General features: G+C 48.7%; 1 protein-coding gene across 2 annotated transcripts in view; it reads right to left on the bottom strand.

Moving 5' to 3' along the window:
- Positions 1 to 4,696: 4,696 nt before the first annotated feature.
- The window catches only part of LOC143821517 (carboxyl-terminal PDZ ligand of neuronal nitric oxide synthase protein-like), a 43,602-nt gene continuing 30,939 nt past the window's right edge, over positions 4,697 to 17,359 (bottom strand). The window contains exons 3-11 of one of the 2 annotated variants that reach the window (XM_077305566.1): positions 16,690 to 16,839; positions 15,212 to 15,270; positions 14,280 to 14,388; positions 13,884 to 14,025; positions 11,655 to 11,815; positions 11,265 to 11,432; positions 10,277 to 10,442; positions 9,692 to 10,034; positions 4,697 to 9,197 (exon numbers count right to left, since the gene is read on the bottom strand). In XM_077305566.1, coding sequence (XP_077161681.1) covers positions 8,762 to 9,197; positions 9,692 to 10,034; positions 10,277 to 10,442; positions 11,265 to 11,432; positions 11,655 to 11,815; positions 13,884 to 14,025; positions 14,280 to 14,388; positions 15,212 to 15,270; positions 16,690 to 16,839 — 1,734 coding nt within the window. In that variant the 3' untranslated portion in view covers positions 4,697 to 8,761. The remainder of the gene's footprint in view (positions 9,198 to 9,691; positions 10,035 to 10,276; positions 10,443 to 11,264; positions 11,433 to 11,654; positions 11,816 to 13,883; positions 14,026 to 14,279; positions 14,389 to 15,211; positions 15,271 to 16,689; positions 16,840 to 17,359) is intronic. The other variant, XM_077305568.1, reaches the window with a different exon arrangement.

Here is a 17,359-nt window from a genome sequence, read left to right on the forward strand (position 1 = left end):
TTGTTCTAAGGACAGCAGGAATTCCATCTGTGGAGCACACTTCCCTCCCCCCTCTGCAGCCCCAAATGCTCCCCAAAAGCAGCTATTCCAGGAGCATTTGGGGCTGCAGAGGGGGGAAGGAAGTGTGCTCCACAGCTGGAATTCCCACTGTCCTTAGAACCAGGGGTAGTCAACCTGTGGTCCTCCAGATGTTCACGGACTACAATTCCCATGAGCCCTTGCCAGTATTAGTCCATGAATATCTGGAGGACCACAGGTTGACTATCCCTGCTTAGAACCATGCGAGGTAGTCCAAGCCCTTGGCTCAGTGAAGCTGGGCTGCCACTTCAGGTTTGAGTGACGACTACCTAAGGCTCAGAGTTTGGATTTACGGCTAAAAGGGGTTTTTAAAGCCTCTTTTAATAAAGATTTCCCACCTTTCCCCCCTCCCCCTAAAAGGGAGTCCTGCAACTTGTTCTAGCCAAGTTTAACTCATTCGAATTAGCTGGGACTTTCGGTCTTTACACAAAGGGATTGCTGTATTTTGATCCTTTGACCCGGAACACACTGGGGCAGCCTGAAAGCTCCTTCCGAACCCAGCACCATGGAATGTGCAAAGCATCCTGTTTTATGCTACTTTTCCACCATGCCCCAAAGACCCGTCTTTTCCCAGTCCTAATAAAAAGTATTAGACAACTTTTGTTTTAGAAATGTCTGGGTGGACCAGCAGAGTTAACCGCAGCCTTTGTCTGTTTAAGCTTGAGAGGGGTTAACCATGAAAGCGGAAGAGGAAGACATTATGGACACAGCCAGGGAGAAAGGGAGTCCAGACAAGGCTGGTAAGAGCAAGAGCCAGGAGTACTGAGAGAGCCAAGGAGAGGCCCCAAAGGAATGTCCCTGCTTCAGCATCTCCCCAGCAGGTGATGAGTTTGCATGCAGATGCCTTGGCCCTGGCAGCCCATTGGTATCTGCTGTCCAGGGTGCCACACAGAGAAAGGCCTTCCCCAGCACTGGCTGTCCGAGGTCCTTGGAAGTGCAGCTCATCCTGACCATGGGAGCCATAGACCCTCACAGGGCCCTGGCTTCCTTCCAAAGGACTCTGGCAATTTTAGAATTAAGAAACAGACCATGATTTGATTCTCTCTCTCTTTCTTTTGTAGAACTACATCTCCCAGGGTTCCTTTGGTGGGAAACGTGGCAGTGAAACTAGTTTGCCTGTTTTGTGCAGACAAAAGGCTGGGAACCTGACTGACTGGCAGGCCAGCCAGGGGTTTTCACGCCTCCTCTAATGAATGCCCCAAAAGTCACATCAAGCAACTGCAACCCTCTGCAGCAACTAGCTGGGGGTGACCTAAAGCCTCCTGCTGGACGGACTGTGGATATTCTCCTGGTGCATGGAAGATGGGAGAGCTTGAAAGCAGGCAGGCACCCCAAAGAAGGCGCTGCAAGCCAGAGAAATTGAAACGACACTGCCCTCTGCTGTCGTAGAGCAAAGGAAATTCACGAGGAGCTAGAAAAGGGCCAGAGTGAAGACGTGAGTTTTTAGGGGGCTGGGCAGTTGTTTGGGGTCTTGTTCAGGGCTGCCTTGAACGCGAGAGTACTTGTGGGAGGAGAAGAATGTGCTGACTGCTAAATGGATAAACTGATAAGGGAAATCCCTCTAAGCTAGATGGAGCATGCTTATTGCTCTTATCTTGCAGGCACTCCTTCAGCTGCCTATCAGTTACAGGGCTCAGATGATGGTACTGGCTTTCACGTGCAAAGCCCTTCATGGCTGTGGTCACTCATAGCTGCAGGATTGTCTCTCCCTTACATGCTGCCATGACAGTTTCACACATCAGAGAAGGGTAGAGAGTCTGACCTGAAATGGGCAAAATTGGGATTTTATTATTATTATTTATATTTATTAGCCGCTTTCTCTGTTGGGTCCCCTCTTTATGGAGTGACTTGGCTGATGATGATATCAGAGAGGCTTCTGCTCTCCCTTGGCGTCCTGCAAACTATTCAAAACTGAGTTGCTCAGGAAGCCTTTTCTATGAAAGTTCTGTACTGGGCATAATGGTATAGAAAACTATTTGAGTAAAGGTTTATTTATTCATTCGTTTAATATATGTACAGGTCTGCTACTACTGTGAATAGCTCATATTGCCTGTTGCTGAAAAAACAATCCCACTATGCAATTTCTACATTATTTAACATGTCATGTTTGCTTCGGTTATGTTTCCAGATTTCTGGTTGGCTTTCGATTTCTACAATACACAACCAATTGCACTGTTCACTAGATGTCACGTCCTCTTGATTGTACTGACTTATGCTATATAATTCGACTTTGTGGATGGTAAATGCAGGTTTCTGCCTGTGACCTTTTCCACATGAGGAATTCGGCTCAGTCCAGTGCTTGTCCGGTCGTGGGGGTAATTCCCACTTCCTGATGACATTGGCGCCTGTACGGGGCTGTCCCAGGCCTGGTGCAACACAGGCCCTTAGTTGGCCTTGCTGCGAGTTGCACCAGGCCGGGGACTGCCCCGGACCAGACTGGGCCAAATGCCTTGAGGCCTGCGTGTCTCAAACGAACTTGACACAAGTTTTGTCATTGCCTTCAGAACATTTTGGATGAGGGATCTGGATGGGACATTAAGTAAGCAAATATGTGTGAAGCAACGTAGCCCAACGTAGCTCAGTTCCTGGTTCCTTTTCCTCCTGGGCCCCCTCTACCAAAGCCTTCTCGTTATCTAACCCCTTGCCTTGTTAACACCCTCTCTTCAAATATAGATATCTTCTAAATCAGTGGTCCCCAACCTTTTTATCACCGGGGACCGGTCAGCGCTTGAGAATTTTACTGAGGCCCGGGGGGGGGGGTAGTCTTTTGCCGAGCGATGTCGCTACCGCCTGAGCCCCTGCTCCGCTTGCTTTCCCACCGGTGCCCCTGACTTCCCGCCACCCACTGGGGGGCGCTGCCAGCAGCAGCTGCACAGTGCCACGCCGAGGGGGAGCCCCAGCCATGGCGGCCCCTGGAGAGCACCAAAGGTGAGCTGGTGGCACAGTGGCAGGGCAGCCCCCGAGGCAGCAGCCAGGGAGGAGGACGAGGAGGATCCGCGGCCTGGTACTGGATGATCCACGGACCGGTCCCGGTCCCCGGACCGGGGGTTGGGGACCACTGTTCTAAATTCTAAACCTGGAAAATAATGTCAGATTTTCTATCTGTTCCCCTCCCCCCCAAAAAATCTGCTAGTAAATTTAATGTAGAACAGCTGGATTTTCAGTTACATAATTTGCAAAACTGATGCACACTGAACTCTTGCCCCAACTATGGGACAGTATGGAGCTGCAGGACCACCTTTTCCTGTATGAATTTGGAAGTGGAATGTGCTGTCAAGTCAAAGCCAAGCTTATGGGCTTTCAAAGGAAGGGCTGAATTGAATTGCTGTTGTCTGCCTCTGCCTTGTAACCCTGGCCTTCCTTGGCAGTTACTTATTCAAGTACTTGTCAGGACTGTTCCCTCTTAGCTTCCAAGATCTGACAAGAGTTACCAGTTCATTAGAATCATTTTACCAGTTCATTAAGATCCCCCAGTGAAGGTTAGACAAGCGGTTCTTGGAACAGCTTCTTTTTACAGTGTATTTAGCCCATATTTAGTGTTTATTTACTGTTGTTTGAGAGATCTTGTTCTGCTGCTGTACTATATTTTGTATTTTTATTATCTTGCATCTTGCCTCAAAGCATCTGTTGAATGTTGTTTTATAGCTTAATTTTGATGACAGCATCTGGTTGGCCGCTGTAAAACGGGATGCTGGATTAGATGAACTGCTGGTTTGATCCAGTACATATAGAGAGGTCCTTTCTAACACTTGGGATATCTTCATTTGTACAAAACAGCTACTGTCCGGCTGCTTTGGTCAAATGGTTTTATTTTGGTTGCAGATTGCCAAATGACAGTGGCTCACTTCAGCCGTCTTGTAGCATGAGGAACTGGAAGGTGAGAATATGCTTAGGTCTTGCCAGCAGGGGGCAGGGTAGGACCATGCTAAACTCAGGCATGGAGAGATTGGGTTTCATAAACCAATTGTTCCGGGATTTGAATAAAGATTATAAACAGGAGTCAATTTGAAGCCATGGGAGAGAGGGAAGGTTCCATTAAAGAAAACTGTGAACCAAAAAATGCACCGAAGGAAGTAAGTCCTGGGTGATGCAATGCATTCTGGCCTAACAAGCCCTTTAAAGACACTTTAGACAAGATGGGTATCTTTTAAAATCCCTTGATATAAGTATCCCCCCTCCAAAGCAGGAGTTTGCAGCCTAAACCATATTGAGACATAATGTGCTTCAATACATTTTTGCCCAATTATTAATATGACCCATGGTTTGGTTTTAAAGTGTATACTGAATAATAGGTCCAGCCGTAGAACATGTCCATGTGGTCTGTATTTGGAGATGCAGCTTTCTGTGTGTCACTGGGCAAAGAGTTTACTACACAGAAATACACGTTTACCTTTCCCCAAAAATGTTCAGGCAGGGGAAGGAAAAAGAATGGACATGTAAGAAATGGCCCCCACCCCCACTACAACATCAGTAAAACAGCAAGAATTACAAAGTATGTCAATGGGTTAGTTAAATCGAAACCACGGTTGGTGTGAAAATGGGTGGAAAGCCCCCCGCCCAGCCAGGAAGACTGCCTGCTCTCACCCACTGCTTAAAAAACAAAACCAACCAGACAAAATGAGGAGTTAGGAATCTGTAATTATAACTCATGGTCCCAACAACACTGATCAGCTTTATATAGTAAAAATCCATCCTTCTTTTTGTCTCTCTTAACATCTTTGATAAATTACAGAATACACTTGGAAAATACTCCCCCCCATTGATTCCGGAACAGTCTTAATTACATGTTGGGTAGCAAACCCTCACCCCCCCCCCCAATCTCTCACCAGTCTATGAATGGATTTTCTGCCACAAGCCTGGGAGAGACACAGACTTTGACTGTACATTGTGGTAAAGATTTAGTCCTTGGGAAGGAAAACCTGGCAAATGTTCAGGAAACATTTGATGGGGGTGGCTGGTCGGTGGCAGAATAATATCAGGCTAGTTCCTGCAAACAGAAAGATGCAAGGAAAAAGTTTGGCTGTGTAACCAAAGCAAGAGCTGTAATGAAAACTCAGGCGTAAAAACTCATAAAGGCATCAAAGGCAGACACTGTATAGATTGTAATTTTCTGATGAAGCTGGCTTGGTGTGTGTCACGATGGCCAGGGATATGATCCAACCCTTTCTCCTCTACTTAAAACAGCTTTAGGAGGGATCTCAGACAGGGGTGTCAAGAGAAAATGTGCTAAATAGGCGGGATCTGCAACTGGTGTTGGGTTTTGGGCCTCAGGTGGGTGCAAGCGCAGCAATGCTTCCCAACCATATTCTGCAAGAGCGTGTCATTTCTGGGGTTTCTCAAAGACTGAAGAACATTTCAGGGCTTTCTCAATGGTAAAAAGGTTGAGAAAGGCTGGTATATATGACATTAGTCTCCCTTCACTTGGCTGCTGGTGGGGGAGGAGGCACTGAACCTGAGAGCACAATTTGACAAATGCTCCAGAGGTCCCCTGGAAACTGCAACTTTATGATGGGAGAACACACACCTATAGGAATTTTGGTCCACCTTGGGCCAGATTCTCACTTGATGCTTTGTAAGCCTTCTTGCCTGCCTGCAACCCTAGGCTGGTCTGTTAAAAAATAACCTGATGTGCAGGTATTAATGTGAGCCTGCATTCATCTCTATGTCACACAAAAATTCGACTTCCTATTATGTCAAACTGCTTCTTAAAGGCACAAGAGCAAGCCCGCCTTTTCCCGGTTAGTTGGCAACCTGGATGCTTCATTACAGAGCTGGCCTGCACAGCTAGGCCTCTTGTGATGGTGGTTGCTAGGCAACGCTTGAGGTATTCCACATCCCACTGCAGGCCGTCCAGTCTCTGTGATGCTCCCTCTGCAACTCAAAGAACCCCAGTCACTGTTAAGGCAACCAGCAAGGGACTAGGGGATGGGGACGTGGGGAGGTAAGCCAATGGTGATAGTGTGGCATCCCTTCCGGGGAAAACCCGGAAAGGATGCCATACCTCTCTAGGAATAGCTAAAAACTCTATGGTTTTACCACAGAGTTTCTGCAAGCTTCTAAAGCCGTATGGTATTGTTTCCAGAGAAATCTGGACACTACACTATTGGCCCAACAGTTCATTATTTTTTAATTTTTTCTTCTGCTGCCACTAACAGGAACTGGGGGCTTGCAACCCTGTTCACAGTTTCTACCCCGTCTTCCTCCAGTACGAGCCCAAACTCCACCTTCAACTCACAGTCCACACTTTCTATGTCTTCCTTTTTCCTTCTTTCAAATGAAGGGCTCCCCTCCCTGGCTATTCCACTTTCAGCAAAGGGTGCCACGAGTAACCCGTCCTGACTTCTGGGCTTAATTCATAGTAATTATTTTTCCACTTTGGGGCCGTTTGCACCTTATTTTTCTCCTTAATGCAATTCAGCCCATTGTACATTCCTCTGGGCAAGCAAATGCAATGCCTAATTATGAGCTTGTGTTAGTGGGCCAGTGGGCAGTTTTGCAGCCCCAGAGGCTGCTTAGGAATCCGCCGCTGAGACTGTGAACGTTGCTCTTGTTCTATGATTTTTTTGGCCTACGTGTTACACATGCTCTTGGACGTCCTGGGTAATGCACAGAGGTTTTAACTCCGAGTAGCATCCAGAGCCACGGATTCATCCTACATCCCCCTGGGAACAAATACACTAGCCACCTGCTACAGCCCAAATTTCCCTGCTTTATAATACTTCCTCTCTCCCCCTCCTTTTCAACAACTTGCTCCTAACTCTCTTCTCTCTTTCTTGGTGATCACAAACAGCCTTTTGAAAAGCTCTGCGCAGCCATTAACCCTTTTCTGTCCTTGCACACATATCCCTTGTAATCTGTCCTGCAGCTTCCTAGCAGCAGTTACTTCCAATCCTTCCAGTACTCAGTCACTGAGCGTTGATTCACACAACTAAATTAGGGCTGATTTTCAATGAGATTACAAGATGTTTGCTCCATACCCATGTCCCACTCTTTCACCAGTGCTGCAGTGAAATATCGGCCTCTAATCCTGCTCTTTTAGTCATACAGGACTTAAGGTTAGGAGTGCTACCTTTTGTGCTTTAAAAAATCCCAGCACAGCAAGTTGAAAGGCCCTCTGAGCATGTGCAGAGCATTTTCCTCAACAGTGGAAAGTTTTTAAAAAGACTGAAAAGCAAAATACTTCTTAGATCCCAGAGAGTGACTTTTCCTCCTGACCAGAAGCATATTTTAAAGAGTATGTACCAAGGGTTTACTTCTTGAGAAAAGTCAGTTGTCCTTTAAAAAAAAAAAAAAGCACACCATGAAAAGGAAGGAAGGAAAACACTGAGTTTAAACTTCCCCCAGCTTATATTGGCAACTGTCCAGGAGGGATGCAGTCTGGGGCTTAGCCACTGAGCTCTAACTGGAGTGGCTGCACAGTCATTCCCTTAAACTTGTTCATTGCTTGTCCTGTCTGCTTTCAGAGGTGCATGAATCACACTAATCCACAACCCACTCAAAGATTGCATGAGGGGTGCATCTCACAAGCTGGTAGCCAGGGATCTGGAAGCCCCTTTGCTGGGATGCATATTTCTTCTGCCTTAAAGGAGGAGGAAAATAAAAGCAGCAGAAGAAAAAAGAATATGCTGCTGGGTGGGGTGGGGACAATGTTTCCTAACCAGCCTTGTCAATCATCAATTAACATAAACCCCAAATGCATCCTTTCCTGTAGAGCCCTGCAGTGGCCCGACTACTAGCATGTTAAATGAAGCAATGAGCAGGTCACTCTGTGTGTATGTGAAGAGCTGGGGAGGAGTGAAGGGGCATCTGGACTGGGTCTCCTGAGTTGGTGTGGAGCACTCCTGTCTTGGGTTGTTCCAAGGCATCAGGGCCGGCTTCCTCCCTTGAGAGCCCCTTGTGCTCTGCACAGCTCTCCCCATGTTATTGCCTTCCCTGCAAACACATTAATGAAGACTGGAAGAGAGGAGTTATTAAGAATGCTGCACTATGGCAACAGCTGCTTCTGCTCCAAAGAGGGCAGGGGGCTGCTGGGTCATCCTCATCCTTTACACTCTTCGCCATAGGTAGGGGTGGCAGTGAGATGGCTCCAGTCGTAACTCTCAGTTCAGGAAGGTGGGATTCCATAACATGCATGTTCGGTGTACAGAACAGGTTGCATGGCCCGCTCGTCTCCTCTCATTTCAGGGGAGGCCTCTGGAAATAGTTGTGCACGGAACCCTGGGCGCTGATCTTTGTGGGCTGTTCAGGGCAGGTCTCTCTCCCTTCTCTGAGATGCTGCTTGCTAGGGCCTTTCCTGGGTGTGGGGACCACCCCAAGCACAGTCTAGTATTCGGCAAATAGTGCAGAGGTCCCTGATGGGGCGCTGGGAATCCCTGCACTTTCTCAGTGGTATTTACGGTACATGGATTCTCAGGTGGGTACTCCATCGAGGTAACAGCCAGGCCCTCACTTGCATGGTGCTGGAAATTCTCCAGTGGTTACGGCGGAAGACTGCCTTGGGGGAGACTTTAAAGCCTCCCAATCGCCTTCCGTCGGTGGAAACTCCCCCTGTGCTGGCTTAGCAGAGCCACCAGCATCCAGCTGTGCCTTCCTCCCTGGACCTCCCCTCATGCTGCAGGGCCCTCTAGGGCCTTCCTGCCTCCCACCATTCAGGCCTGGCCACCAAGGGTGCCCCAAAGTTTCCTTAAGCACGAGCGATACAAGCCCCGGCATTGTCCAGCTCTTCCTCGGAGAGGCTGATGTGCAAGCAGGTCTCATTGCCCGCCAAGGAGAAGGGCCGCGTGCTGTCCAGAGTGCTGTCCAAATCCCTAATGGGGCCCTTGTCCATCCGGCCCAAAATGCCCTTCGCCAGCAGGGTGCATCTGTCCTCCCTGACCCGGTCCTGGCTTAGATGCCCTCGGCTTTCGATGCTGCCGCCAACGCGTCCTCCCTGTGTCCTGGACTCCGGCTCTAAGTCAGAGAGGGAGAAGATGGCAATGCTGGTGAATGTGGAGGCCCCGGGATTGGCTGCGGAGTTGGCGGGCGCGGCCTCTGCTTCCAGGCTGGGAGAGGTGGTTTTACTAGATCTCCTCCTCAGAGTGGGCGGAGGTGGGTTCAGCTTGGGGATGAAAGGCTGCAACCTGTCAGGCAAAGAGGGGAACAGGGTTAACGCCTGGAACACCCAGACTGCAGTCCCTCGCAGCTGTACAGGTGGAGACAAGGCTGCCAATGACCTTGTGCAAGGTCGAAAGAGGGCTGAAGTGAGGACTTCATCGCCTCAGGTTGTCCCATGCAAGGCACAGCCAACAGACCCATCCTACAATGTAACAGGCCTGCAGAGGCATCGTAAAATGGCTGCTAATATGTTGGCCTTCATTGATTTGGCCCCTACCAATTTGCCCGTTGAGGCTGCCTGGCCAGGCTGGCCCAGCAAAGCAGAGCTAGAAGCACTAGTGGAGCAACTGCAGCCAAGCTGGGGCCCTGCAGAAATCATCACATGATTGCTTTATCGCGGGCTAAAACCTGCCCAGAACTGTTTGCAACACCCCAGAGCCGCACAGATCAGACCTTTACACAGCTCTCTTCTGGCTCAGGCAGGGACGGTCCTGCCTATCACCACGTGAAGACCACCTACCTCTCCTCTCGCAGTGGAAAGCTTGAGCCGTTGCACTTCTGTGGTCCAGCCCCATTGAGCATGCTGCAGTCGGCGGCCTCCGAGCCCTCGACGCTGCGGAGCCCATCCGGGCCCTCCAGCACCACGAGGTGCTCCTCGCTCTCAGTGCGGCTGGGCAGCCCGCTGCCCTTCTCCAGGCTGGCAAGGTTCAGGTAGGATTCACAGATGCTCGGCCGCGTCACGGGGCTGCCCAGGACACTGGCAGGAGTAGAGGTGGAGGGCAGATTGATTTCTAGGCTGTAGTGGTTCTTCAAGTTGAGGGAGAGCGACTGGGCCAAAGTCAAGTTCTGCAGCGAGCGGTCAACTGGAGATGAGGGGGGCAAAGAGAAGCATTAGCAAGACAGCAGACCCAAGGGGGCAGTGAAGCCTAGTGGTGATACGAGGCCAGTTTCTAACTGGGAACGGAAGAGGGTAAGCAAGAAGACATTGTAATAAGGAGGGAAACATTAAGCATGGTGGCAGACGGCTGCAGGGTACAGTGTGCACCGTGGGTCTTTGAACAGTCCCCAGCAGGTGTTCAGCACAGAGGTCCCTTTCCTCACTCACCTGGATGCCGCAGCTGCACCTTAATTTCCAGCTCCTTGAGTTGCTTCACCAGCAAGGAAACATGCTGCAGCAGGTCCCGGTTGGTCAGGAGCAGCTGGCGGACGCGGGCCTGAGCCTCGATGCGGGCTGTGGTCTCAGCCGACAGCTGGTCCTTCAGAAGCTGCACCTGTTGGGCCAGTATGACAACCGACATGCTTAAGTGGAGAGGGCCGAATGTGAGGCCTTCAAAGCCCAGGACCTTTCTTTGAATACCGGCTAGAGTCTGATTCTTGGCAGCTGGTATTCAGTGGTAGGGTTGGTCAAACTGTGGCTCTCCAGATGTCCATGACCTACAATTACCACGAGCCTCTGCCAGCATGACTACTAATTGTAGTCCATGAACATCTGGAGAGTCACAGTTTGGCCAGTCCATGAAGTTCAGCTTTACAATTGAGGCTGCTGAGAGGCCTTCAAGTACAAAAATAAATACAATAAAGTAAATAAAGGGCCAGTCAGACAACCCCATGCCCTTCTTTGCAGACGCCCCAGCCTTCTTCACAGGGGGCGCCTCATTCTCCTCTGCTGGCGGCCTCCCCACATCTTCCGGCATGCTCCCTGAGGCGGAGCTGCAGATATCACGTCCGTACCCATTTCCGTCCCAGGGGACACGCCAGAAGATGTGTTCCACATATTTGCAAACCTCCCTGACACGGCAGTGCCCATAGGGGCAATCTAGAAATTTGATAATAAACAAACAAACAACCAAAGGAGTAAACGAAGGAATGAACAACCAAACAAACCAATAAATGTGAGTCACTTTAGGAATGTTTTGGCTTCTCAGCCCCCCCCCCCCCCCGCCCCTGCGTATGCCGAAGAAAGGGATCATGTCACTTCCAGACTCCTCGGGAGGGAACTGTGAGAGGTTCGCAGATCTATGGTGAAGGTGGAGGAATGGCCCAGGCTCAGGCCTCGGCCCTGTGGATGTGCAACCCTTGCAGACCGATGTTACCTGAGCAACGGCCACCTGGGTCTGCTGCTGTTGCTGGAGGAGCCGGTGCTGCAGGAGCTGCAGGCAGTGCTGGGAAGCAAGTGGAGTGACTGAGGCAGAGGCACAGGGGCTGGCAGGGCTCACCAGGGGCTGCAAAGCGGAGGGGTGGAGAGGGTGGCTCTCGCTATCCTGCAATCCAAAGAAATGCGGCAATGTCAGTATTTCTGTCACACAGGCAGCTCCCAAGTTGACCTCGAGCTCTTGCACTCTTTCCTATCGAACAATGTGATTGTGAGGGGAGAAAACCAGGGGAGCCCCATGCGGTGTTCTGAAGGAGGCTGGGGGAATGGAGGCAATCAGCAATTGGCTTGAACAATCATCTTCTGGCCTTCCGATCCCACTGGGTCTTACCTGGCTATTCCTTTCCTTCAGGCTCTGTCCAGGTTTCAGCACTCCCAGGTCTGGCATGGCCGAGGGCAGCTCACAAGCCCCGCAGTCAGGAACACGCAGGGCCTCGGAGTCAGCAGGGGTGTTCTCTCTGTCAGCCATGGGAGGCCCTTCCAGCTGGAGACCTTCAAGCAACACCAAAGGGGAGAGAAGCAAAACCTTACCAAGGAAAGGGCACTGGGGCCTAGCTGGCCTCCTTGTCCCCATCCCTGTAATTGTGTGGGTGTGTGAAGGCGGAGCTGTGTCTTGAAGGAGGATTACTGTGAAGGATATCTTCAATTTTAATCTAATTAAGACATTTGTTTACATGTGTGAAATGTGGATTCTGAGACTGCTGTGGAAGGAAGGAACTCCAGGGTGTCTTGTCTTCGAGTCTTTCAAAGGTCTGAAAGCCTGAGGGGGGGGGAGACATCTGGGAACCACCTTCCTCTATTTCCTGAGGATTCTTTTTCATTTTTCCCCAACAAGAGAACTAGACATCTGGGCAGCTCCAAGAAAACACACACCAAAAACCTTCCATTAAATATTCGCTTTATCCAAAAGGTGCTGGTCCTAATGACGGCATTTAGACTTCTACACTCTATCGATACGCAAAACAGTACAACTGCATAGGCTAACTAAATTATAAATCATGAATATTATGCCGTCCAAGCAGTAAAATAAATATATACAAGTTAAGTATTACATATACTTCAGCTCTTCCAAACATTCCTCTCCCCTCAACAAAACAAAATATCAACTCCCCACAGCAATTTTGTTGTCTTATGGCTTTCTAGTGAACAATGCATTTCTTTATGAACCTGTGAATTACACCCATGAAGGAGGAAGCCTTTCTGCTGATCATGCAATCTTCTGTGCTAGGCTGAGAAAGGAGGGGGGGGATAGCTACCATGTCTTGTCAACAAGTATGGACTTTTGGGTGTTTGCATCAACCTCAGGTTCACTCTTTGAACGTGTAAATGAATCATAGACTGTCTTCCTCCAGGGACTCAAGGCGGTTCACATAAAACGATCTCCATAAACCCCCCAATCTCCCACCTCCCACAGCCATCCATCAAGGGGTTCGCCTGATGGTATAGCGGGAGCCTGAGGGAGGCCCACTGATCTTAACTTGACCTCAAATGAAAACTTGGTGGAAGAGCTCCGTTTTACAGGCCCTGCAGATAACAGACACTTTCCTTCGTTGTGACTTTTACTTAGGACTTTCTCCATCTCAAATTATGAATTCTATTATTATTGTTATTGTTATTGTTATTGTTATTATTATTATTATTATTATTATTAATTAGATTTATTTCCTGCCACTCCCCGTAGGCTCGTGGCGGGTCACAATAGTCTTATCCCCATTAAAATACCCATTAAAAGACTTTAAAACAATCCCAACATGGCGGAAGTTCTTATTATTCCCACCCCTGCTATCAGAGAGGCAGGGAGGGTGGGGAGGAGATCTAACTTGGTAGGTCCGGGGGGGGGGGATGCTGGCAATATTGGAAACATGAGGAGATACTGAGGGGTGGTATAGAAATTAAATGAAGGAATAAATGAATAAAGGTGCATTCAGAAGAAAGAGTAAAAATTAAGGTGGAGGAAGTCACCAAATGATAATTTTACAACTGGGAAATTAATGAATGAATTTATCTTGCCACATGTTAACCAGGTGGTAAGCAATGCAGACTTTGCACACTCTGTCTATACCTGGCTTTCTCAACCAGGGTTTCCTGAAACCCTGGGGTTTCTTGACAGCCCTGGAAGGTTTCCTGAATGGGTGGGAGTTAATTATTTTTTAATATTTTTAAAAAGTTGTTAAATATTTATCAGGTGATATGACCATATATGGTCAAGTTAACCCGCCTCCCCCATGGCCAATGATGGGCCTGGAGGGGCGGGAAGGGGAGGGGCCCGGGTGGGCGTGTAAACAGTGATGCTCCCCAAAAACATTTGGCATGATTGTGCCGCTTCTGCGGTTTCTTGAAGCCTGAGGAATGTTTCAGGGGGTTACTAAACAGTAAAAAAAACAAAACAATGAGAAAGGCTGATCTATTCTATACCACTGACTTTCAGAAAGACAAAAATCAGCCAGCTTTTGCAGCTGATAAAACTGGAAAGGCTTCCCAGAGTTAGATGCATGGGTGACTACTCATGGACAAAAGGGCTGTTAAGAAATCCCAGTGGACCTGAACCTAAGTTCCTCACCTTCCAACGGTGGGTCTTCTACTGAGTTGTTGCTGGCACCATCAGCTTGCCCATCCGCATTCTGGAGTGCATGCTGGAGGCTCAGTTTATGGCACACCTCAAAGGCTTGGCCCACTGTCCGCACCACACGCATGGCCTGAGTCTGAGGAAAGAGGCCACGTCTTGTCAGCAAGAGCATGAGCAAGTGAAAAACAGGCCAGGCAAGTCTGGGACACTGCCCTGACAGCCCACCAATCCCAAGCATGACTGTCTTACCCCTTACATGAATCCCAGCCTGCCAGCATCCCCAGTGAGGTTCACGTGAAGAGCAGATGAGAACGGTGGCCACCCACAAGGGTGGGATAGGGCAGCAAAGGAGATGCTCACTTCAGCCCAACCCCACCCACCCCTCCGCACCTTCTTCTTAGATTTGAAGACGTTGCAGCGGAAGGAATTGTTGGTGCCATCCCTGGCAATGTAGCTGAAGATCTTGAGGTCCTGGGAATCGTGCGATACATAGAAGATTCTGGAAGATAGGGATGGGGAGCAGAGGAAGACCCCTTTAAGTGAGAAAGGTATAAAGAAGGTTGTGGCAGTTGTGTTGGTTTTTTTAGTTGCATTTGTGTGAAGGAAAGAAAATGGTGTCTTTATAAGGGTAACCTGGCAGTCACTATGAAATCCTGGCTTCCAAATCCAGAACACAAGTCCTCCCTCTCAGTACCAGCAGTTCTTCCTTCAAGCTCCTGATTTATATAGACCAGGGATCCTCAACCTGTGGTCCTCCAGATGTTCATGGAATACAATTCTCATGAGCCCCTGCCAGAAAATGCTGGCAGGGGCTCATGGGAATTGTAGTCCATGAACATCTGGGGGACCACAGGTTGACTACCCCTGATCTAGACTACAAGCAGAGGGCAAAAGTGCTTTGGCGAACACCTCTGGACACACCCAGATCTGACTCAGGGGCTGCTAACCAGCTAGCAGGCTCTTCCTCACTTCCTCTCCTGCCTGCCACTTGGGACCACTTGATGATGATAGCCAGTGGGATTTTATTCTTGTTGCTGCCAAGTCACAGCTGACTGGTGGCAACCTCACAGAGTTTCCAAGGCAAGAGAGGTGGTTTAGGGGTGGGTTGTCGTTGCCTGGCTCTGTATCACGACCTGGGTGGTCTCCCATCCAAATTCTAGCCAGGGCTAAACCTGCTGAGCTTCCAAGATATGACAAGATCTGGCAAGCCTGAGCTATGCAGGTCAGAGTGAAAGTGGGGTACAAATAAACAAAGAGAGCTGACTCCCTTTTTCCAGGCTGGGCCCAAAGTGGGCAGGAGCTGATTATTAACAGTGGCTTACCTGTAAACCGGGTCATGCATCACCACCATCTTGCCCTCGTCCCAAGACCATTCCTTCCTCTGGAGAAGAGGATGAAAAGCAAACGGTTACTAGTGAAATTTCGTGAGTTGCGATAGCTATTCTGCATGATGAATCCCGCGAGAATGGGCGGATGGATATGGCTCCTAGTTAGTGGAAAGCCAGACAGGCCAAGGTGACCCCGGAAGGGGCCTCGAGTCACAACAGAGGGCCTCTCTACACTCTGCGCAGATGCTTTTCTGGGCTAGGAAATGAGGGACAAATTAGATGGCTTTTAACGGTAATGACTGGGGAAGGCACTGGCAAACCACCCCGTATTGAGTCTGCCATGAAAACGCTAGAGGGCATCACCCCAAGGGTCAGACATCTCGGTGCTTGCACAGGGGATACCAAGCTGCTGTAGCTGTTCTGGTTTCCCGCAACGAACGGGGGGCTTGTTGTTTGGTGAGGGTGTGCAGGATTCTCTTGCAGTGACCCTCAGGGGTCTCCTCACACAACTACAATTTCCTGGAACAAGGAAATGACTCCTAAGCCCAGATAGGTTGTTATTCCATCTGCTGAGGAAGCACCAGAGTAAAAACCACTTGCAAACAGAAAAGGAGTAGTCTTGAAACAGCAACTATATGAACTAAACTAGCAAAAAATGAACCCACTGAAGTGCCAGGAAAACCGGGAAGATTCCACTCAGTGCCAATAGGAAAAAAATAAAATAAAATATAACAACAACAACAAGAAGAAGAAGAAGCAGCAGCAGCAGCAACACCAGGAAAATATCCCATGGGAGGGAGTGCTATAAGGCTGCATCCACATAAGCATTTTATTCTGCCTTGACTTCCTCACAGCATCACTGTTGGGGGGGGATGCAGTCCTCTGTTTGGGCTGCTTCTGTGTGCCCCCCCCCCCCATTTTGTAGTGATATTTCCTAGATCTGAATGTTAAGATCTTTTTGGAAACTTCACAGTCAAAGCTCTTTTGGGCAATCTGTGAACAGGAATGAAGTTTTGGAGGTTCAATGAACATCACTGTTATCGTCCTCAGTTCCCCTCACCACCATTCTCCTCTTCACTAAAGTGTTTTTTGAGGGATTTTTAAAAATCACTTCATTTATTTACTTACTTATTCATTTATTAAATTTCTAGCCCACGTTCCTTCTCAGGCTCAAGGCGGGTTACATATCAAATCCCCATAAAACTCCATCCTCAAAAACGACTCACATCTAAAATATACTGAGATGCCAAGATCCCTCCTACCTCCTGCAGTCAACTAACAAGGGTATGCTAGATATTATAACGGGACTTGAAGGGGGCCCATTGACCTTGCTAACCCAGCTTCAACCAAAGACCTGGCAGAATAAATAATAAAGTTATAATGATCTATCACAACAGCTTTTTTAAAAGCCTCTCAGCCTTTTCATTGCATGGTTATGAGGGGAAAAGGTACAGACTGTTGTTTAAACTAACTCTTGAATGAGGAGCTTCTCTTCTTTTGCACACTGAGGCAGCTGAGCAGAGGCCCACCTTCTGCTTCTTGCGCAAGATCACCTTCACCCCATCCACAGAGACGATAATGCTCACTTTCTTCTTCTTGATATTCTTGGCTTTGAATTCATACTGTAGGGAGAAGAGCAGAAGGATATGTTGAGGATGCTAGCTCAAAGTCAGGAGTTCTAAGCTACGCTCCAAATCTAGCCACTTCTTTAAGTTGTAATGCAATTCTATTTTATGAATATCCATAACAAACATGCAAAATAAAGTAAATTTAGGTACAAAAAAGTACATGGAATGGAGACCGAAATAGCCCTCTTCAGAATACCGGATGCTCTCAGTGGCTCAAAAAAGCCAGTTCCCCTACCACTCTTTTCTGATTGCCTTCGACATTCCATAGCTCCTGGAGGGCATGCCCAGGACCCATAAAAACTGACAATCTAGTATTTTGTTGCTTCAGGGGCAGAATATGCAGAAGCCACTCGTCCGTGGGTGACTCCCTCTGCAATCCTAAGGACACTGTCCTATGAGTAAACCTATTGGATAGACTGACCCATAATTCTGAGCATTCCTGCCTAGCATTTCTCCCTCTATTTCACCACCCTGCTGACAAGCATTTGACCACATTATGTTTGCTGCTAAATGA

The sequence above is a fragment of the Paroedura picta genome, chromosome 12 (genome assembly GCF_049243985.1).
Source record: "Paroedura picta isolate Pp20150507F chromosome 12, Ppicta_v3.0, whole genome shotgun sequence".
Classification (NCBI taxonomy): Eukaryota; Metazoa; Chordata; class Lepidosauria; order Squamata; family Gekkonidae; genus Paroedura; species Paroedura picta.